The 17,823-nt window shown below is 40.3% G+C and overlaps 1 protein-coding gene across 10 annotated transcripts in view; it reads left to right on the top strand.

Annotated features, from left to right (window-relative positions):
- The window catches only part of LOC149209028 (uncharacterized), a 369,369-nt gene that overhangs the window by 222,827 nt on the left and 128,719 nt on the right, over positions 1-17,823 (top strand). For 9 of the 10 annotated variants that reach the window (XM_089396260.1, XM_089396263.1, XM_089396258.1 and 6 more), the window contains 3 exons: positions 6,602-6,655; positions 6,769-6,831; positions 7,061-7,111. In XM_089396260.1, coding sequence (XP_089252386.1) covers positions 6,602-6,655; positions 6,769-6,831; positions 7,061-7,111 — 168 coding nt within the window. The remainder of the gene's footprint in view (positions 1-6,601; positions 6,656-6,768; positions 6,832-7,060; positions 7,112-17,823) is intronic. The other variant, XM_089396257.1, reaches the window with a different exon arrangement.

Raw genomic sequence — 17,823 nt, 5'->3', positions numbered from 1 at the left:
ATTTCCGGTCTTGACTCGAAACGATGAAGTGTTCGTTACCAGTTGTCTCAGAGGCTTCCATCATGAACGTAAATCGTATCGTAATTAAATAGTTGCAATGCCTATATACACACACTCGAATACCACAGGCATCAACCCTTTTGCATGTATAGGAAATTAGAAATACGAAGGTACGGATTTTTCTCTGCGCCTTAGAAGCCTCAGAAGGAGTATCTAGATTCTATATGCAATGCTTGATTAAACCATATTGGAGTATTATAGAATCAATACAGTTTGAATGGTAAACAATGAAGAGATATTTGACAGCCAGATTAACTAATTTTGAAGTCAACTTCAAGGGGAAACTTTGTTTCGTTACTTGTTTACTGAGTGGCGTGTAAAAAAAACGAGTTGTTGCCTGCAGGTAAGTTTACCATCATTAAAAATGAAAGGACAGTGTGCAGTATGGGGACCAATGCCTTAGGGACAAGTCTGTTGAAATTGTAAGGCCTCTAACGCAGAAGTGTAGGTTGCGGTGTTCGAATCCATCTCAATACCTCTGTGTTGTGCTTCATACATTGGCTTTGCCTTCAATTTTCGTGCGGGTTTTCCCCTGAGACGATGATGTAATTGCGTATGGATATGAATTTGTAAGCCATTATAAATACAGTTTTGAAAAAAAGGACACCAACGCTGGGCGGTATATGTGCATTAACGCTGTGGTTATATTGACCAGGGTTTGAGTATTGTATGGTAATCAGTTTTGTGCTGTCGATATGTATTTGTGATGGCAGTTTGAGTATTGTATGGTAAGCAGTTTTCAAAAGCAGTCAGAGTGTTTATATATCGATCAGAGTGTTTATATCAGTCAGAGTATCAAAGCATGTGTAGTATTGCATGATATAGTGATATATATTGAAGTGATCCTTGAGATTTTTTTTTCTTCTCTCAAAACATAGTAATATTACTGATATAAGAAATGCTGATATAAGGAATGTTGATGCAAATGTTAGAAGAAAATAAAGTGCATAAGGCTGTGACATAAAGTTTTTTTTCTCAGCAGAAATTTTTTTCTATCAACAGAAGTTTTTTTAGCAGAGATATTTTTTACAGAATGCATTCAATCATTTCTATGGTAGGAATAGGTCTCACTGGCAAGGAGAACTATTCTGAATGGTCCCGGATGGTAAAACACACCCTCATCTACAATGAGTTGTGGAAAGGAGTGTGTGTCGGAGAAGAAGACAAAGACCCTGTGCAGCCTACATCAGATAAAGAACTTGCCATTTGGGAAAACAAGAACAGCAAAGCCTATGCATTGATCGCAGCATCTGTAAATGAAGAAGTAAGTCGTCATATTTCATCCTATTCCACTGCCTTTGAAACTCTACAAAAGCTGAAAGAACTCTATGATACACATTCTGCACTTGAAGTTGTTCAGCTCATGATTAAACTCTTCACTCTTGAACTGAAAAATAATGATCCTCTTGCTCTTGCATCTGAAATAAAGTCTATAATGCATGATATTAAATCCACTAAGGTTGAGCTGGATATCTCTCTTATTGCCTTTCTCAAAGCACTCTATCCTACCTACTCCAATTATCTTGAGTCTTTACAAGCAAATGGAAATCTTAAAGATATAACCTTTGACTCTCTTGTGAAAAAGTTTGCTGAAAGAGAGAAAGCCTTTGGAAAGAAAACAGTCCCTGAATCTTCTGAAGACACTGTTTGCCTTGCTCACAAAGAAAAGCATCCTGCTCAAGATTCTACAAGAGGAAGAGGTGGACGAAGAGGAAGAGGAAGATACTTCAGAGGCAGGGGGGGCAGACATTCTCAAGCAGAAAAGGCAGATCTGCATTGCATTCGCTGCAAACGAAATGGATCACATGATGCTTCTACATGCAAGCTACCATGGGACAAAGTTGAGCAGATAAGAAATCAGCAGAAAGGTAAAACTGATGACATAGACAAAGGTAAAGCACCTGAATCCGCTCACTATATTGAGGCACAATGTAACATTGGAGTAAATGAAGATTTGTTTAATGCTTCACTTGCTTCTTCGAAAAATGACTGGTTGCTTGATTCAGGAGCAACCTGTCATATGACTCATAGGAAAGATTTCTTTGAAGATTTCACTAACAATGTTGATGGAGCAGTATACTTTGCAGATCAGTCAAAAATCAAGCCATCAGGGCTTGGCACAATCAGGCTTAAACTGCCTGGTCTTCCAGACTTTCTTCTGGATCATGTTCTATATCTCCCACAGCTCAAGAGAAACTTGCTGTCCCTGGTCCACATCCGCCAGCAAGGTCACTCCATTCACATGTTTGATGGCAAGCTTGAGGTAAGAAAGGCATCTGACCACTCACTTGTCATGAGGGGTATAGAAGAAGAAAGACTTCTTAAACTGCAAGGAACCTCTGCTCATGCACAACATTTCTCATATATTTCTCATCATGAAGAAGGTGCACTTCCATCAAGTTTATTATGGCATGCTAGATTTGGACATTTAAACTATGATTATCTCCGCTTGTTGAAGAAAAATGGTGTTGCTGGTTTGCCTACAATTCCTAGAAAACATAAACAATGTGATGCTTGCATTCTAGGAAAGCATAGCAAACAGTCTTTTCATGATTCACATTCAAGAGCACATAGGAAGCTTGAACTTATTCATTCAGATTTATGTGGTCCAATGCATGTTCCTTCTGCAAATGGAAATAAATATATCATGACATTTATTGATGATTACACCAGAATGTGTTGGGTTTATTTATTGAAGAACAAATCTGATGCTTTTCAAACATTCAAGAATTTTCATAAGTGGATTGAAAATGATGCACAATCTCATATTGGGTCTATTCGCACTGATAATGGAAAAGAATATACATCAAATGAATTTGAACACTATCTTCGCCAACATGGGATTAAACATCAAACAACTGTGCCTTATAATCCTCAACAGAATGGTGTAGCTGAAAGAATGAACAGAACAATTTTGAATATGGTACGATCTATGCTTTTCTTCAAAAATGTAAAGACAATGTTTTGGGCTGATGCTGTTCTATGTGCTGCATATATAAAGAATAGATGTCCATCTAATGCTATAAGAAACAAGACTCCTTATGAATTGTGGTATGGACATGTTCCTTCGGTAAAACATCTCAGGATATTTGGTTCCACCTGTTATGCTTTAATACCAAAGGTACATAGAAACAAACTTGGTGCTAGAAGTCGTAAGTGTATCTTCCTGGGGTATTCAAACACATCTAAAGCATACCGCCTCTATGATGAAGTAAATAAAAAGTTTGTTTTATCTAGAGATGTCATTTTTCTTGAATCATCCAAATCTGACAGTGTTGTTGAGCGCCAACTTGATCGCTTGGATAGATTCACAAAACCGAAATCATTCCAAGAGTTTGATAATCAGATTCCACATCTTGAAGGGGGGATTCCTATATTAGATCAACATGTGGAATCTCCTTCTGAAGAACAATCTCCCCTGCATGACACTCCAACAACGGATGATGCTTTAAGTGATGTAATTGATAGAATTGGGAGACTTAATCTTGATTCAGTCCCAGCTCAATCAACAGAACAGCCTGGACCATCTCAAAAAGGTCCCCCAAAGTGGCTGACAAAGACACTTGAAAGTGTTCATCCTGATGAAATTGGAAAAACAGGAACCAGAAATACAAACCGACAAGATGGAGGTGATGTAGATAACTCTAATTCACCTGTTGATATGGATGTTACTTATGATTGTGAATTGAACTTGTCTACAGATTTTGAACCAACTTCCTTCAAAGAAGCTGCTTCTCATGATGAATGGAAAGAAGCGATGCAGAAGGAGTATGATGCCCTCATAAAGAACGGCACTTGGAAGCTGGTTGATCCTCCATTTGGAACCAAACCAATTGGCTGCAAGTGGGTCTACAAGAACAAGTACAAAGCTGATGGCTCACTTGACAAGCACAAAGCTAGGCTTGTGGCAAAAGGTTTTGCACAGAAGGAAGGGGTCGATTATGAGGAAACTTTTGCTCCCACAGCAAAATGGGCCACCATCCGGACACTCTTTGCACTAGCTGCTCAGAACGGTTGGAAAGTCCATCAAATGGATGTAAAAACTGCATTCTTGAATGGAGATCTAAAAGAGAATGTTTTTATGTCCCAGCCTGAAGGATTTGCTGTGAAAGGACATGAACACAAAGTATGCAAACTTGTAAAGTCCTTGTATGGCCTCAAACAAGCACCACGAGCCTGGTATGAAAAACTAACTGAGCATCTTCTGAAACTCAACTTCAAACATTTTGATCTTGATGATGCAACTTTATTTGTCAAGAAAGTTGGCAAAACAGTTGTATATCTTGTGGTATATGTAGATGATCTTTTAATGACAGGGAACAATGAAAGCTATATTGCATCCACAAAGAAAGAATTAGGAAAAAAATTTGAAATGACTGATTTGGGCTATGTTCATTACTATCTTGGCATTGAAGTAACCCAACATCCAAAGTCCATATTTCTTTCTCAAAAGAAATACATTGGAGATTTGTTAAACAGATTTGGCATGACAGAGTGCAATCCCCTTTGTACTCCAATGGAACAAAACTTGAAGCTCACATCTATTGAAGGAAAGGAATTTGAGGATGCAACAAAGTATAGACAGCTTGTAGGAAGTCTCATCTACCTCACTACTACCAGACCAGACATTTCATTTGCTGTTGGAATCCTCTCCAGGTTCATGCAAAAGCCTTGTGAGGGACATTGGTCTGCTGCAAAAAGAGTTCTAAGGTACTTGAAGGGAACTCAAGACCTTGGAATCAAGTATACACAGGTGGACGACTTCAACTTGATTGGATACTCTGATTCAGACTTCGATGGAGACAAAAAAACTGGGGTATCTACTTCGGGATATGCTATGAGTCTTGGATCAGGAGCTGTCTCCTGGAGATCACGCAAACAATCAGTACCAGCAGATTCCACAACAGAAGCAGAATATGTGGCAGCAACTGAAGCAACGAAAGAAATTGTGTGGCTCAGGAAAATTCTCGAAGATTTGCAAGTAAAACAAATACAATCAACTCCACTCATGATTGATAACACATCTGCAATAAAGTTGGCCAAGAACCCAAAGTTCCATGATCGTACTAAGCACATCAATACTAAATATCATCTGATCCGACATCATGTTGAGGCCAAAACAATCCATCTCCGTCATTGTTCCACAAGCGAGCAAATTGCAAACATCTTCACCAAAGCGCTTGGAAGAGAAAAGCTTGAAAGATTCAGAACGATGCTTGGACTCACCAACATCCCTTCAGATTAAGGGGGGGAATGTTGACACCTAATCCGAAACGGATGGGTGAACTGGACAGTCATCTAGAAGATGAACTGATCCGTCATATGAATGTATATAAATAAATAGTTAGCTAATGAATAATACATCAGTTCTTTTCTCCCGCTCATCCTGGAGTTACCCTGGCCTGACAAATCAAAATTAAAATTAATAATTATAATAACTAAAATTAAAACTAATTAAAATAAATAACAATTAATATTAAAAAAAATAAAAATAAAATAAATAAATAAATAAATAAAACTGAAAACAAATATAATGAAGAAAAATTAATTAAATATATAAATAATAATTATTATTAAATTATCTGTCGGCTAAGCATCTCTATATATGTAGAAAAAATAAGACCAGTCTTTCAATAATTTCTCACATCCTGAAGATGAACCATCATTGCTGGTTCGAAACGTCGATGGAAAAGAATCCTTATACGATGGATCCGGAAGAGAATCTAAACAATTATCTTCTTATATGAATCAGTTTATGTTTTGCATTTTATTTGGACTGGGGGCAAGTGTTATTTGTTAGAAAGGTCTATTTTTTCTTAGTAATATGTAAATAGCTTGTGTGTATTCTCAAGTCATTACAATTAGATTGAAATGTCTAGTCAGGAATTGGGGATGCTCAAACTAGTCTTCAGTTAGGGTCGTTGAACATGCCTTTCTGCAGACAAGTTGATGAGATAAACAAGTGCAGGAAGAATCTGGTTAATACTGACTTGTACTCCTGAGAAGAGTTAAATATGGATGGCAGAAGGATGGAATAAAGGGAAATTTACTTTAAGCGATACACTAATTGCATGCCAAATAGGGTCAATCATGCACTGTGATCAGAGCAGCATACACAGATTTGTTAGATAATTGACCGACTGAGTTTCTGTCTATTATTAGCTTAAGAGTTGGTTTGTGTGGTAACACGTTCTTACATAATCTTGAAATGTCATGTCAGTGTGGATGCCTTATTATGCATTATTGGAGTACTTTGTTTATATTTTCGTTTTCAAGTAGATATGTTCCATCCATTTATGAAAGGTGCTTCAGCATATAGTGGAACTTATTCATGGAGGGTATAGCAACGTTTTGCACAAGCACTCCTATGATCATCTTACAATTATCTTAATTAAGTGTTTGATTTTTACTGTTTTTTTTTTTGTTATCTTGGATAAAAAAAAAATCTTTTGAGAACAAATACAAAATCTTATTGTCAAATGTTGATTTGCTTTTAGTATTCACTCTGGATTAATTCTCCATTCTATGTTTTTTTGAGCAGGCATATCGAGCTTTGCTACCACCTTGGATCGTAGTTCATTTACATAAGTTCAAGGTAAGAGTAAACATATTGGTCTAAAAGTATTCTCAGGAAGCTAAAAGACAGCCTGATTGAGATGGGTTTTCTTTAAGTGGTTTCTGCTAAAAGAAGTTACATTTTTGAGTTAGGCACTTGTGGCATCGTATTGGGCAGAACATGGAGAACCTGTCGTCAACCTTTTGAGAGAGAAGGTGTTATGCTATGCCTCCTTCTGGTTTCTTATTTCTACACGAGTCTTTTTCAATATTCTGCTCTACTAAATAATACTCCGTGGATATAGTTCTGAATCTAAATTATACTGATATGTTTCTTTTATTTAGAAAGCCCATTTTGCACATTTTCTGTTCAAAGGTGCATTTTTTAGGTTTGTAAATTCATTTATTACCCCAAAGGATTTTGGTGTCTCTTTGGTGAATTCAGGTTTCAGAAAAGGTTGTTGCTGCAAATGAAAGGGCAAATCTGCAATTTGATGTAAGGATTATATGGTGAATTTTCCGACTTATGCTTTTTATTTGTTTTTTAAGAAAATGATACACATTAAGAAAATGATAAACATTGTTATGAATATAAATATATTAAAAATAATATAAATAATAAATAATAAGAATAAGAATAATAATTAATAAGTATAATTAATAATTACGAAAGGACATGTCTCAAAGGACATGACTATTAATCAAGAGCACTCCACTTAGATATATATATATATGGAGACCATTGTACTATCTCATCATATCATTCATAGTCATATGTTTATAAATTATACATATTTATCCTAATGGATATTTTCACATGCCAAGTGTTTTGGATATTTTATTATAACATTTGGTTTTAGAGCCTGATTTTCTAATCATAGCCATTGATCATATAGGCTTTTATCCACACTCTTATCAAAACTTTGTTTTTTGATCCTAGTCATTGGCCATATTGTTGAGAAATCTAGGGCAGCTAGATTAGGTGATTTCTCTTACTTTGATAACTGCTTGTGATGTATTTTTACCGAACTTGATTAGCTTCTTCTTACACTTGATTATTATTAGTGTTCTTTATCATCAAACAACTACCATACAATAAAATGAACGAGACAATTGGACACAAGATGTAGGCGATCAACCAAGGCCAAAACCTCTCCAATTGAGAGGAAAACCCACAATAATTCTTCTCTTCTTATAGAACTTCAGTTAACGAATTCCAAGACCTATGACCCTTGACGAAGACCCTCCAAGACCAAGTCAAACCTTGATTCCAGCAACTTATGCAATTTTGACTTGCCCAACAGATTCTTTTGGAACTTCAACCTGCCCAACACATTCTTCTGCAACTTCGATATGCCCATCAAACTCTTCTGCAGCTTCGACCTGCCCAGCAGATTCTTCTGTTTTGCAAATTCTTCTGCCTAGTAAATTCTTTTGCCCATCAAATGTAGAAACCCTTACGCGCGAGAGGGAGAGAGAGAGGCCCAAAAACTTCGATCTAGTTCTTCTCCTTCCTTTTCGTCCTTCTTCCAGCTTCTATCTTGAGAAGATCAAATTTGCTTGAGTGAGTCACAATGAGGTCAAGTTCCTTCTTATTTATAGGCTTGTGAGGGGTACAAATTGCTTTCTTTAGGCTAACTTGTCCCTTCATGTAGGCCGACTTGATCTTTGTGCCATGACGAGGCCTTGGAGGGTCTATTTATTCTATTTTCACTCAAATAAATTTTCTTTACAATATGTAACATGCCCAATTGGGTCTTCAGTACATGACAGTGACTCAATTGAGTTTATGACAAACCTGGAAGCACTCAATGGGTGCTTGACCTAAAAATAAATTTCTCTTGAGCATGAAACCCATGCCTCAAGAATAATAAGAAATTTATTTTTCTCTTTTCATTAAATACATAATATCATGATTACATATGCCATTATGAAGACCGAACCTAGTTACATATTTCAACACATATTGGATTTTTAGCCACATCAAAAGAAAAGTTTAGAGTTTATTTGGTTATCTGGGGTTTTGACCACCTTGGTTTTTGGCTATTTAACATTAAAGTTGCAGCTAAGATAGATTAGAAGTTATTACAATCATACAAGTTAGGCACTTGGAAGTAACTATTGGTAACAATAAACACGTGGTTGCGATGGCACTCCTAGAATTTGTCGGCGAAATGTTTGTCGGTTGCAACTTCGCTCAAGAGATAATTGAAAGTGGCAAGCATTTTCTGGTCAGTTAGAGGGAGAGGATGAGGATCAAACCATCGCTGATAAATTGATGTACCTAATGACAATACATATAGAAGCAACAATTGCGCTGAAATATATGTTTGAATAATAAAATAGCACAATTGTTGCTTCTATATGTATCGTCATTAGATATATTGGTGTATTAGTGAGGGTTTGATCCTCATCCTCTCCCTTTGACTAATTAAGAAACACATTCCACTTTCAATTATCTTCTAAGCAAACTTGCAGGTGGAAACAATTTCAACGACAAATCTTGGTAGTGCCATTGCACCCACACATTTATTGTTAGCTGTAGTTACTTCTAAGTGCCTTATTGAAAATGTAACTAGTTTCGGTCTTCATAATTGTTGTTGTACTCATTTCAATATGTATCCTATGTAACAAATAAAAGAAGAAAGAAAAAGTTATTATTATTAAAAGCATGGGTTTCATGCTTCTTATTGATGGTCGTGTAGGTAAAAGCATTTCTTCATGCTTCTAGGATTTGTTATGTCTTAGGATTTATTGTCATGAGTCAAAGGAATCAACATCATGTTTATAAGACCCCTCTAGGTAAAATTTAATTGGAAAAAAAAAATATTTTGAGCCTAGAAAGTCGTGGAAACTCAAAAATTATAAGTCGGCCCTAGCAACTTCAAGTTGACCTATAAGAGGGAATTCGACCCCTTGGAAAGGCTATATAAGGTAGCAATTCAACCTCATTTGTGTCTCACTCACCAAGAAGTTTGATCTCTCAAGGAATAATTTGATCTGTAGTTGGGAAGATGGAAAAGAAAGAGTGAAGGTCTAGAAGGAAAGAAGAATCCAAGAAGCGCAATTTCTGTTTTTGGGCTCCATCTCTCTCACACGTGCGAAATGTAGGGTTTCTGCAGCTTCCTAGAAGGGGGGCCGAAATTGCAAATTTGAGTTGCAGGTGCAACATTAGGTTGCAGGAAGAGCGAACATTCTGTTTGGGCCTTGTTGACCTTGGGAAGACTAGTTTTGGTCAAAGGAGGATTGCAGGAAGAGATGTCTTAGGGTTTTTGTGCAGCTATTGTAGCATCGAAGTTGTAGAAGAGTTGCAGTATTGAAGCTAGCAGGTTGAAGTTACTATTTTGAAGCTAGTTGGTGCAAGATCAAGGCAGGACTTGTTGGAAGGGTTGACTTGGTACTTGGAAGAGGACTTGATCTAGGACTTTGGTCTTTGTTTCTCATTTGAAGCAAATTCTATAAGAAGAGAGAAGTTTTCCAGGTTTTCCCCTTGGAGGGGTTTTTCCATGGCTGAGATCCGAATTTTTGTGTCCCTTATTGTTATTGTTTTGTTCTTGATATTTGTTTCATGAAAAGATCTAACTAAAGAACCTAAGAAGAATAACTAAGTTCATAAGAAAATATTAAGGTTAAGGAAAATTGAAGTAATAAGCTGCCACTGTGAATTTTCCAACATGGTTTCAAAGCTAGGGTAAACAAGAAGGCAGTTGGAAGGATAATCTTGTGGACACAAAGAGGATTTGCTTGTCAAGGGGAATCACTTGTGGAGGAAAGGAAATATAAGACCTACTAATCTAGAAGGAGGCTTTCTACATTGAAGAAGATCAAGACTACATCAAGTTCTCATCAAGGTAGGCATGAGAAGAAGACTACAAGAAAGGTTGTCTCTTGAGAAAAGGAGATCTATTGAAAGGCATCTTTGAAAGAAGCATCAAAAGGATCTTGGTATCATTCTTTAGTCTTGAAAGTTGTTGTTGGAGGAATCCTAGGAAACATTTTTCAAGGATATTGCTGAAGTTTCTTTAAAGATCTTGAAGGCATGAAGAGGAGAATCTTGATCATCAAGTATCATATTATTACTCTATCTCTGAGTCTAAAGGTCATATTGGTACCTTCTACAAGGAGAGAAATAAGCTCATTGGAGCATCAAATTACCTAGCATGGAAGAGAAGGATTGACCTGGCACTTACAAAATATGAAGTAATGGAATATGTTACCGGTGAAATTACTAAACCTAGTAAAGGCCATTCTCAAAAATTAGCGAAGTACAAGAAAGGGGAAGTAAGGGCACAAAGGATCATCGTTGAATCCATTAAGAATCCTCTCGTTCCATTTGCTACAAATTTGAAAACTTCCAAGGTTATGTATGACAAGCTAGTAAATTTGTACTTTGTAATGAACAAAAGATGTCTTTGAGGAATAAATTATATAGAATGATGAAGTCAAAGGATGAGGACATGGCATCCTTTCTAATGAAGATTTGTCAATTAAGAGATCGCGTGCAAGGGCTTGGAGAGAATTTCTGATTCAGAAATGACCATCTATGTATTAAATGCATTGCCACCAGAATGGAGCAGCTTTGCAACAAGCATCCACTCTAAGAAAGATTCAACTCCCTTTGATGAGTTGAGGGCACAATTTATTTGGAAGAATCAAGGATCAAAGTAAAAGATGACATTGGATCCAATGAGCAGTCTCGAGCTTTTCTATTTTGAGTCAAGAAGCTGAAGAAAGGAAAGTTAAGAAAGTCCAAGAAGAAAGATATGTCCAAGGTTCAATGCTTTAAGTGCAATGAATATGGACACTGTTGACCACTCCATGTCAACTACTCCATAGCTGTACATTTTTTCGCGCATGGATTTCCATCATGTCCGAGCATTCAGATGATCCACAAATTCATCATTATCAGCTATATGTACATTGGAGTATTGTAAACCCATTCTGCATTTTGTCATGTAAATGATCCTAGGAAGACAAATGTATATAACAACCTAGGTAAATTTATTTTTCTGATGATGATTTCTATCCTAGGAGGTTTTTAGTCTCACTGGTTCATGTGTGTTTCTAAACACGGATGATCGACAGAGTTTTTCCCTCGGCAGAGGTATTATGCTGAACACAGTTAAGTTCAACTAATTTTAGATGTTTTTTAGTTGCTTCTCTCAGCAACTCGGTTGCAGTATGAATGCAGTGTTAGCAATGGCAGTGCTAACAGCATAGCAGATGCAACCATTGAGAGGGAGTTGTAGTACAGATGCAGCAGTGGCAGTGGCAGTGTCATGGGCAGCAGTACAGTAGCAGCGGCAGAACAATGTTGGTGGTAGCAACAGTGCAGAAAGGAGGTGCTTCAAAGACAGAGCAACATGCAGTTGGACATTATTGCTGGAGCACTTTCCTCGCTAAGAGGGAGTGTTAGTTTTTGGTAGCATCGGAAGTGCTCTAGCCTTGAAAATTGGTGGAGAGGCTAAGGCACATGAGTTCTAAAGAACCCAGAAACCGTTTGGTGAAATTCCACCTAGATTGTATTTTATTAAAATAATTAATATTTTTAATGGGGTCCCTAAGTCTAAACTTAGTGAAATTAAAATATTAATGGATATTAATCAAAATATGGGTGAGAATGATCTAGAAGGCGGTTCAAGTCATGTTTTAATCTTAGTCGTTGATTAGAGACTTAATCTCGGCCGTTGGAGTCTCAACAGGAAAAGTATAAGGAGGCTTGGGGTTCATTTAGAAACACAAAGAGATTGAGGAAATCGATTTTCTGAGGTGAGAAGTTCTGAAGAGGAAAATCGATTGGGGAGATTTTGCAGCAGAGGAGCAGTGAGATTCCGGGAGGACTTTCTGGATAATACAAGGCAGAGAAAAGACAAAAGACGTCTAGAGGAGGGATGACGCTAACCTACGCAGTGTTTGACGCAGAGGCAACGCAATCAGTGAGGGGAAGTTGAGTTTCTACAGAGGGAATTCGAGTTGAGGTGTTGGAAGCCAGGGTGTGAGACTGGAGGCAAGAAAGTCGAATTCTCAGCCATCAAAAGATCCAGAGCAGGGAGGCAGCGTAATACCCAGGAGGGACGACGCAGATGCTGCCATCAGAAGGTGACGAAGAGCCTCCCAGAGCTGAGGATCAATCACTGATTCTCCAGTGATAGGGTGAGATCATTTCACCAAGTCTTTTGTCCAGTGTTTTCTCTGTAAAGGATTCTTAGTTGAGCATCCTAGATTTGTATTCATAATTTTCTCCTGCATAATAATAAACCCTCAGAGTTGTTGCATTGATTTTCCTGCATTGGGTTTTCCAGGGACTATTTTGTCCAAAAATAATCGTGTCCCTATGTATCTTGTTCTTTACTCATTTTCCTTGTTTCATCCAAATCAAATTTAAGTAGTGTAAGCTGTAGAAGTAATTTTCTGTTAATTTGGGGTAGCATCGGATGTGCTCTAGCCATGAAAATTGGTGGAGAGGCTAAAGCACATGAGATCTCCAAGACCTAGAAATGGTTTGGGCAGATTCTAACCGGTTTGGGATATATTAAAATAATTAATATTTTTAATGGAGTTCCTAAGTCTAAACTTAGGAAAAATAAAATATTAATGAGTATTCATATAAAATTGGGTTATAAGGTTCCAAAAGTCATGGATCAAGCCAAATCTAATCTTAGCTGTTGATTAGAGATTTAATTTCGGGCGTTGAACGACCAATAGGAAAAGTATAAGAAGAGGCTTGAGGGTCAGTTGGAGAACACACTGAGGGAGACCATTTAGTTCGATTTCTGGAGCGGGATTAGCTGAGAAATTCGAACTAGTGGTCTAGGGAGCAGCAGGAGGCAGCGGATACGGAACATAGAGTTGGGATCAGCACCAGAACAATAGCGCAGAGGTTGGAGAGGCAGACTTAGAGGCAGCTGTAATATTCTTAATAAGCCATGGCTAATTGGAATATTCGATTTTGTTTAATTTTTGCCTTCTATAGTTATTTGTAAATAAAAAAGTGAGGAAGGGGGACATAACTCACTTTTAGAATAAAAAGTCACTTCCTAGTAGCTCAACGTTGTGACTTAAAGGGGAGCCAAGGGGGCCAAAGGGGGATGCAAAAATGGAGCCCATGTAGACATCTGGAGGGACTGCGCAGGAGGGAAGAAACACGTGGCAAGAGAGGAATCACGCAGGAGGAGGTGAGCCTTGGGATTGAGAGAGGCAAAGGCTATAAAGGAAAGAGGAGCCCCCTCATTTTGATCATTCAGTTGTGAGCATTTGTGATAGTCATTTCGACTTAGTGCACACTGGCTATTTAGCTAGTCTGCAACACTGTTTAGTGCATTGAGTGTCTCCGTTCGGAGATCTCACCCTTAGCCCCGGGGGACTTAGAGTGCCTGCTCGGGCAAGGTATTTCCATTAGCATTTCGACAATAGTTTCATTAGCATTTCAGCACAGTTTGAGCAGTGATTTGGAGGACTGCGCAGCACTGAGAGAGGGACGCAGTTCTTTCTGGCAGGAGTCTGGGTTGGGGGTTTGCAGTAGGATTTGTGCTGAGAGATTGAGCAGGGGATCAGCCCTTGCATATTGGAGAGTTTTGGCAGAGGTTTCAGGCAGATTTCTGGAGGGTTTCATTCAATCGCAGCGCAGAGCATTGAGGGACTGCGTAGAACCCCAAAGGGGTGATTTTTGGGGGTCGACCATTTCAGAAAAGCTTTCTAGGTTTTTCTGGGTTTCTTGAGTAGAGTCTGATTCTAGAGTTTCAGCCTTTTCTGAGGAGGATAGCAGCCCCAAATCCTCATTTGATTTCTAGAAGCAACAACACGACAGTTCTTCAGTAGCTTGAATGCAGTTCAGAGAGGGGCCATTCTTTTGCTATTCTGAGTGTATTTCTTCACTTGCCTTGTGCAAGTCGAGGTGCCATCTTTCTGATCACCTCCTGTACTCATCCTATTACTCAGTATAATAAAATGGCTTAGCATTTCTCTCTGCATTTCTTGAGTATCTGCTTATGATTATATTGTTATATGTTGCACCATTGTTATTCTATATCTTTGAGCTTCTCGGCTATTATACCACTTGTGTGTTTTCTCCTATACTCTTAGACAGAGTCTGGAAAGCGCTAGGTAGCCTCCAGATCTCGTCCTCTTTTCAAAGGCGACATATCTGGTAAATGCCCTCCCAGTCCATCTCTGGTTGGAGTTTGCTTGTGTTTGAGGAATATTCCTGATAAGGGATATTATAGTGGTATCAGAGCATAGATCTGGCTCAGCCTGTGGAGCTAGCAATCTATGACACCGGGGGAAAAACCATACATCTATTACAGAGGTCGGAGATACAGAGACACTGGGCATAGGTTGGAGAACACTTACAGAGAGGGAGACTGTGTTCCAGTGGTGGACGCAGAACAAGAGGAGCCTGTGGTGGACACAGAGCAGGAATTTCCGATGGCAGATGATGACGGGAAGAGATTTGCGGATATGCTCCTCAAATCAGTATAGGATCTGTCGAGACAGATTGAGGTGATGGGGTAGAGATTCACGGCAGTAGAGGCTAGACAGCGTGAGAGCCCACGGGTTTTTCAGGTTGGTGAGGGATCAGGCGCATCCCACCATTTGCCAGAGCAGCGTGATACTGCGCAGCAGGTGGCCTCACATCCCCCTACACGCTCTACCATGCCCACTTTCTTAGGCGCAGACACGGGGGCCGTAGCCCAGCAGGAGGCAGAGCCCGGACACATGGGCGATTATTTTGCAGAGTACCAAGCCTATGGGCAAGAGTTCAGGGAAGCCCTCTCATTCAGAGATTTTGTTCAGCTCCAGCGGGATAGCAAACCCCGCGACCATCACAAAGAGTACCGGCATTACCATGATGGTGACACCCACCGTGTAGCGAGTAGATTCCACTTGCCTACATTTGATGGTTCATCAAACAGTTCGGCAAAGTCTTGGGTGGAGAAGCTGGACATTTATTTCCAGCTTAACCAGATGTCGAAGACAGAGGCCATCAAGGTGGCAACATTGCATTTGGATGGTGAGGCCCAGGATTGGTGGTTTCATGGGATGGTTACACTAGGGCACTCCACAGTGATGACATATGCCGAGTTTACCAGGAGACTGATGGAGCGATTTGATCGGAGGGATCCAGAGCAGCATTTTGTTGAGCTGACGAGGCTCAAACAGACAGGGAGCCCAGAGACCTACATTGCAGATTTCTTGAGGGTCTCTGTGATGGTGCCAGACCTATCCACGGCACGGAGGGTCTATATGTATGTTGAGGGGTTAGCAGAGCCACTTCAGGGTTTAGTCCGATCCACTAGACCAGCCACACTCCAGGACGCTATCAGCAGGACCCGGGACTTACAGGATGTCTTACCTAGGACCCGGACACCTTACCCCCAGAGACAGACTTTTCAGTCTAAGGGGAAGGATGTGAGGATTCCACCTCCAAAGGGGAATCCAGGACGAGTACAACTTGACAACGATGCCAGAAGGGAGCTAAAGAAGAAGCGGTTATGCTTCAGCTGTCAGGAGCCATGGGCACCAGGGCATAGATGTGCTACTGGCAAGGCACATTTTATTGAGGTCTTCTCCGAGAGTAGTGGAGAAGAGGATGACGAGGATGATGTGGAGGCAGGAGATAGCCATGCCGTACAGGGACCTTTGCCACCTCCACCGCCAACAGCAGGTGGTGCATCTTTTGCGCCCACCGGAGGGGCCCTTGCAGCCTTGCGAGGAGTTCCCAAGTATCTGACGCTACGTGTACGAAGGACAGTACGTGGCCAGCAAGTATCAGTTTTGGTTGATAGTGGGGCTACCCACAACTTCATCGATGCACAGATGGTTGAGCGGAGAGGTATACAGACAGAGAGTTTCGATGGGTTTTCAGTCTTGGTCCCAAGAGATCAGACCATGACGTGTGCTCGTTATGTTCCAGAGTTTTCAGTGACGATGGGCACCTACACATTGACCGACCACCTTTTCGTGGTCGATATTCCGGACACCAACATGATACTGGGTGTTCAGTGGCTTATCACTCTAGGGAAGGTCACGACGGATTGGAAGACCCTAGAGATGGAGTGGGATGATGAGAAGACAGGGAGGCATGAGAAGATACGGGGACAGCACACATATCTGCCTCAAACTGTTTCGGCTCATCAGATGGAGGCAGTCTTCCGGAAGGGAGACATAGAGTGGGCAGTGGAGCTGCGTGCATCAGAGGCAGGGACTACAGGGCAGACGGTACATCCAGAGATACAGTCCATCCTTGATCGGTATGCCATAGTGTTTGGGGAGATTCCACCAGGACAGCCACCGGATCAGGGGTTTGAGCACACCATCGAGCTTGAGCAGGGCATACAGGCAATGATCACCACCCCCTATAGGCACCCCAAGGCCTATCGGGATGAGATTGAGCGGGCTATCCAGGAGTTGCTGGCTCTTGGGCACATTCAGCCGAGCATGAGTCCTTTTGCTTCTTCTATGGTGTTGGTGAAGAAGAAGGACGGTACATTGAGGATGTGCATTGACTACAGGGCCCTGAACAAGAAGACCCTGAAGAACAGGTACCCCATACCCAGGATCGATGAGTTGATGGACGAGTTGAGAGGAGCACGGTTCTTCTCAAAGATTGATTTGAGATCTGGGTACCATCAGATTCGCGTGAGGGAGCAGGACATTCCCAAGACCGCCTTCAGGTGTCACTATGGGCACTTTGAGTTCTTGGTGATGCCTTTTGGGCTAACCAACGCCCCCGCTACATTTTAGTCCTGCATGAATCACATCTTCCGTAGTCACTTGAGGAAGTTTGTGTTGGTATTCTTTGATGATATTCTCATTTACAGCAGGACTTGGGAGGAGCATCTCCAGCACATTGAGACAGTATTGCGTATCTTACAGGAGCAGCAATTCTATGCCAAACTCTCCAAGTGTGAGTTTGGGTTGACGGAGATGTTGTATCTAGGACACATCATAGGGGTGGATGGAGTGAGAGTCCACGAGGAGAAGATCAGGGCCATCAAAGAATGGCTGGGGCCGAGAAACGTGACGGAACTTCGAGGATTCATCGGCATTTGTACTTACTACCGAAAGTTCGTCAAAGGTTTCTCACAGCTTGCTACACCCCTGACAGATTTGACAAGGGGGGGGGCATTCAGTTGGTCGAAGACAGCGCAGTGAGCCTTTGACAGGCTCAAGGAGGTTATGAGCAGCTGCCCAGTGCTTGCGTTTCCA

This window comes from Pinus tabuliformis, chromosome 1_2 (genome assembly GCF_031772625.1).
Source record: "Pinus tabuliformis cultivar Carrire ecotype Pingquan chromosome 1_2, CPIR1, whole genome shotgun sequence".
NCBI classification, from domain to species: Eukaryota; Viridiplantae; Streptophyta; class Pinopsida; order Pinales; family Pinaceae; genus Pinus; species Pinus tabuliformis.
Note: the sequence above shows the minus strand (reverse complement) of the source record. Positions and strands in the feature narration are given on the sequence as shown.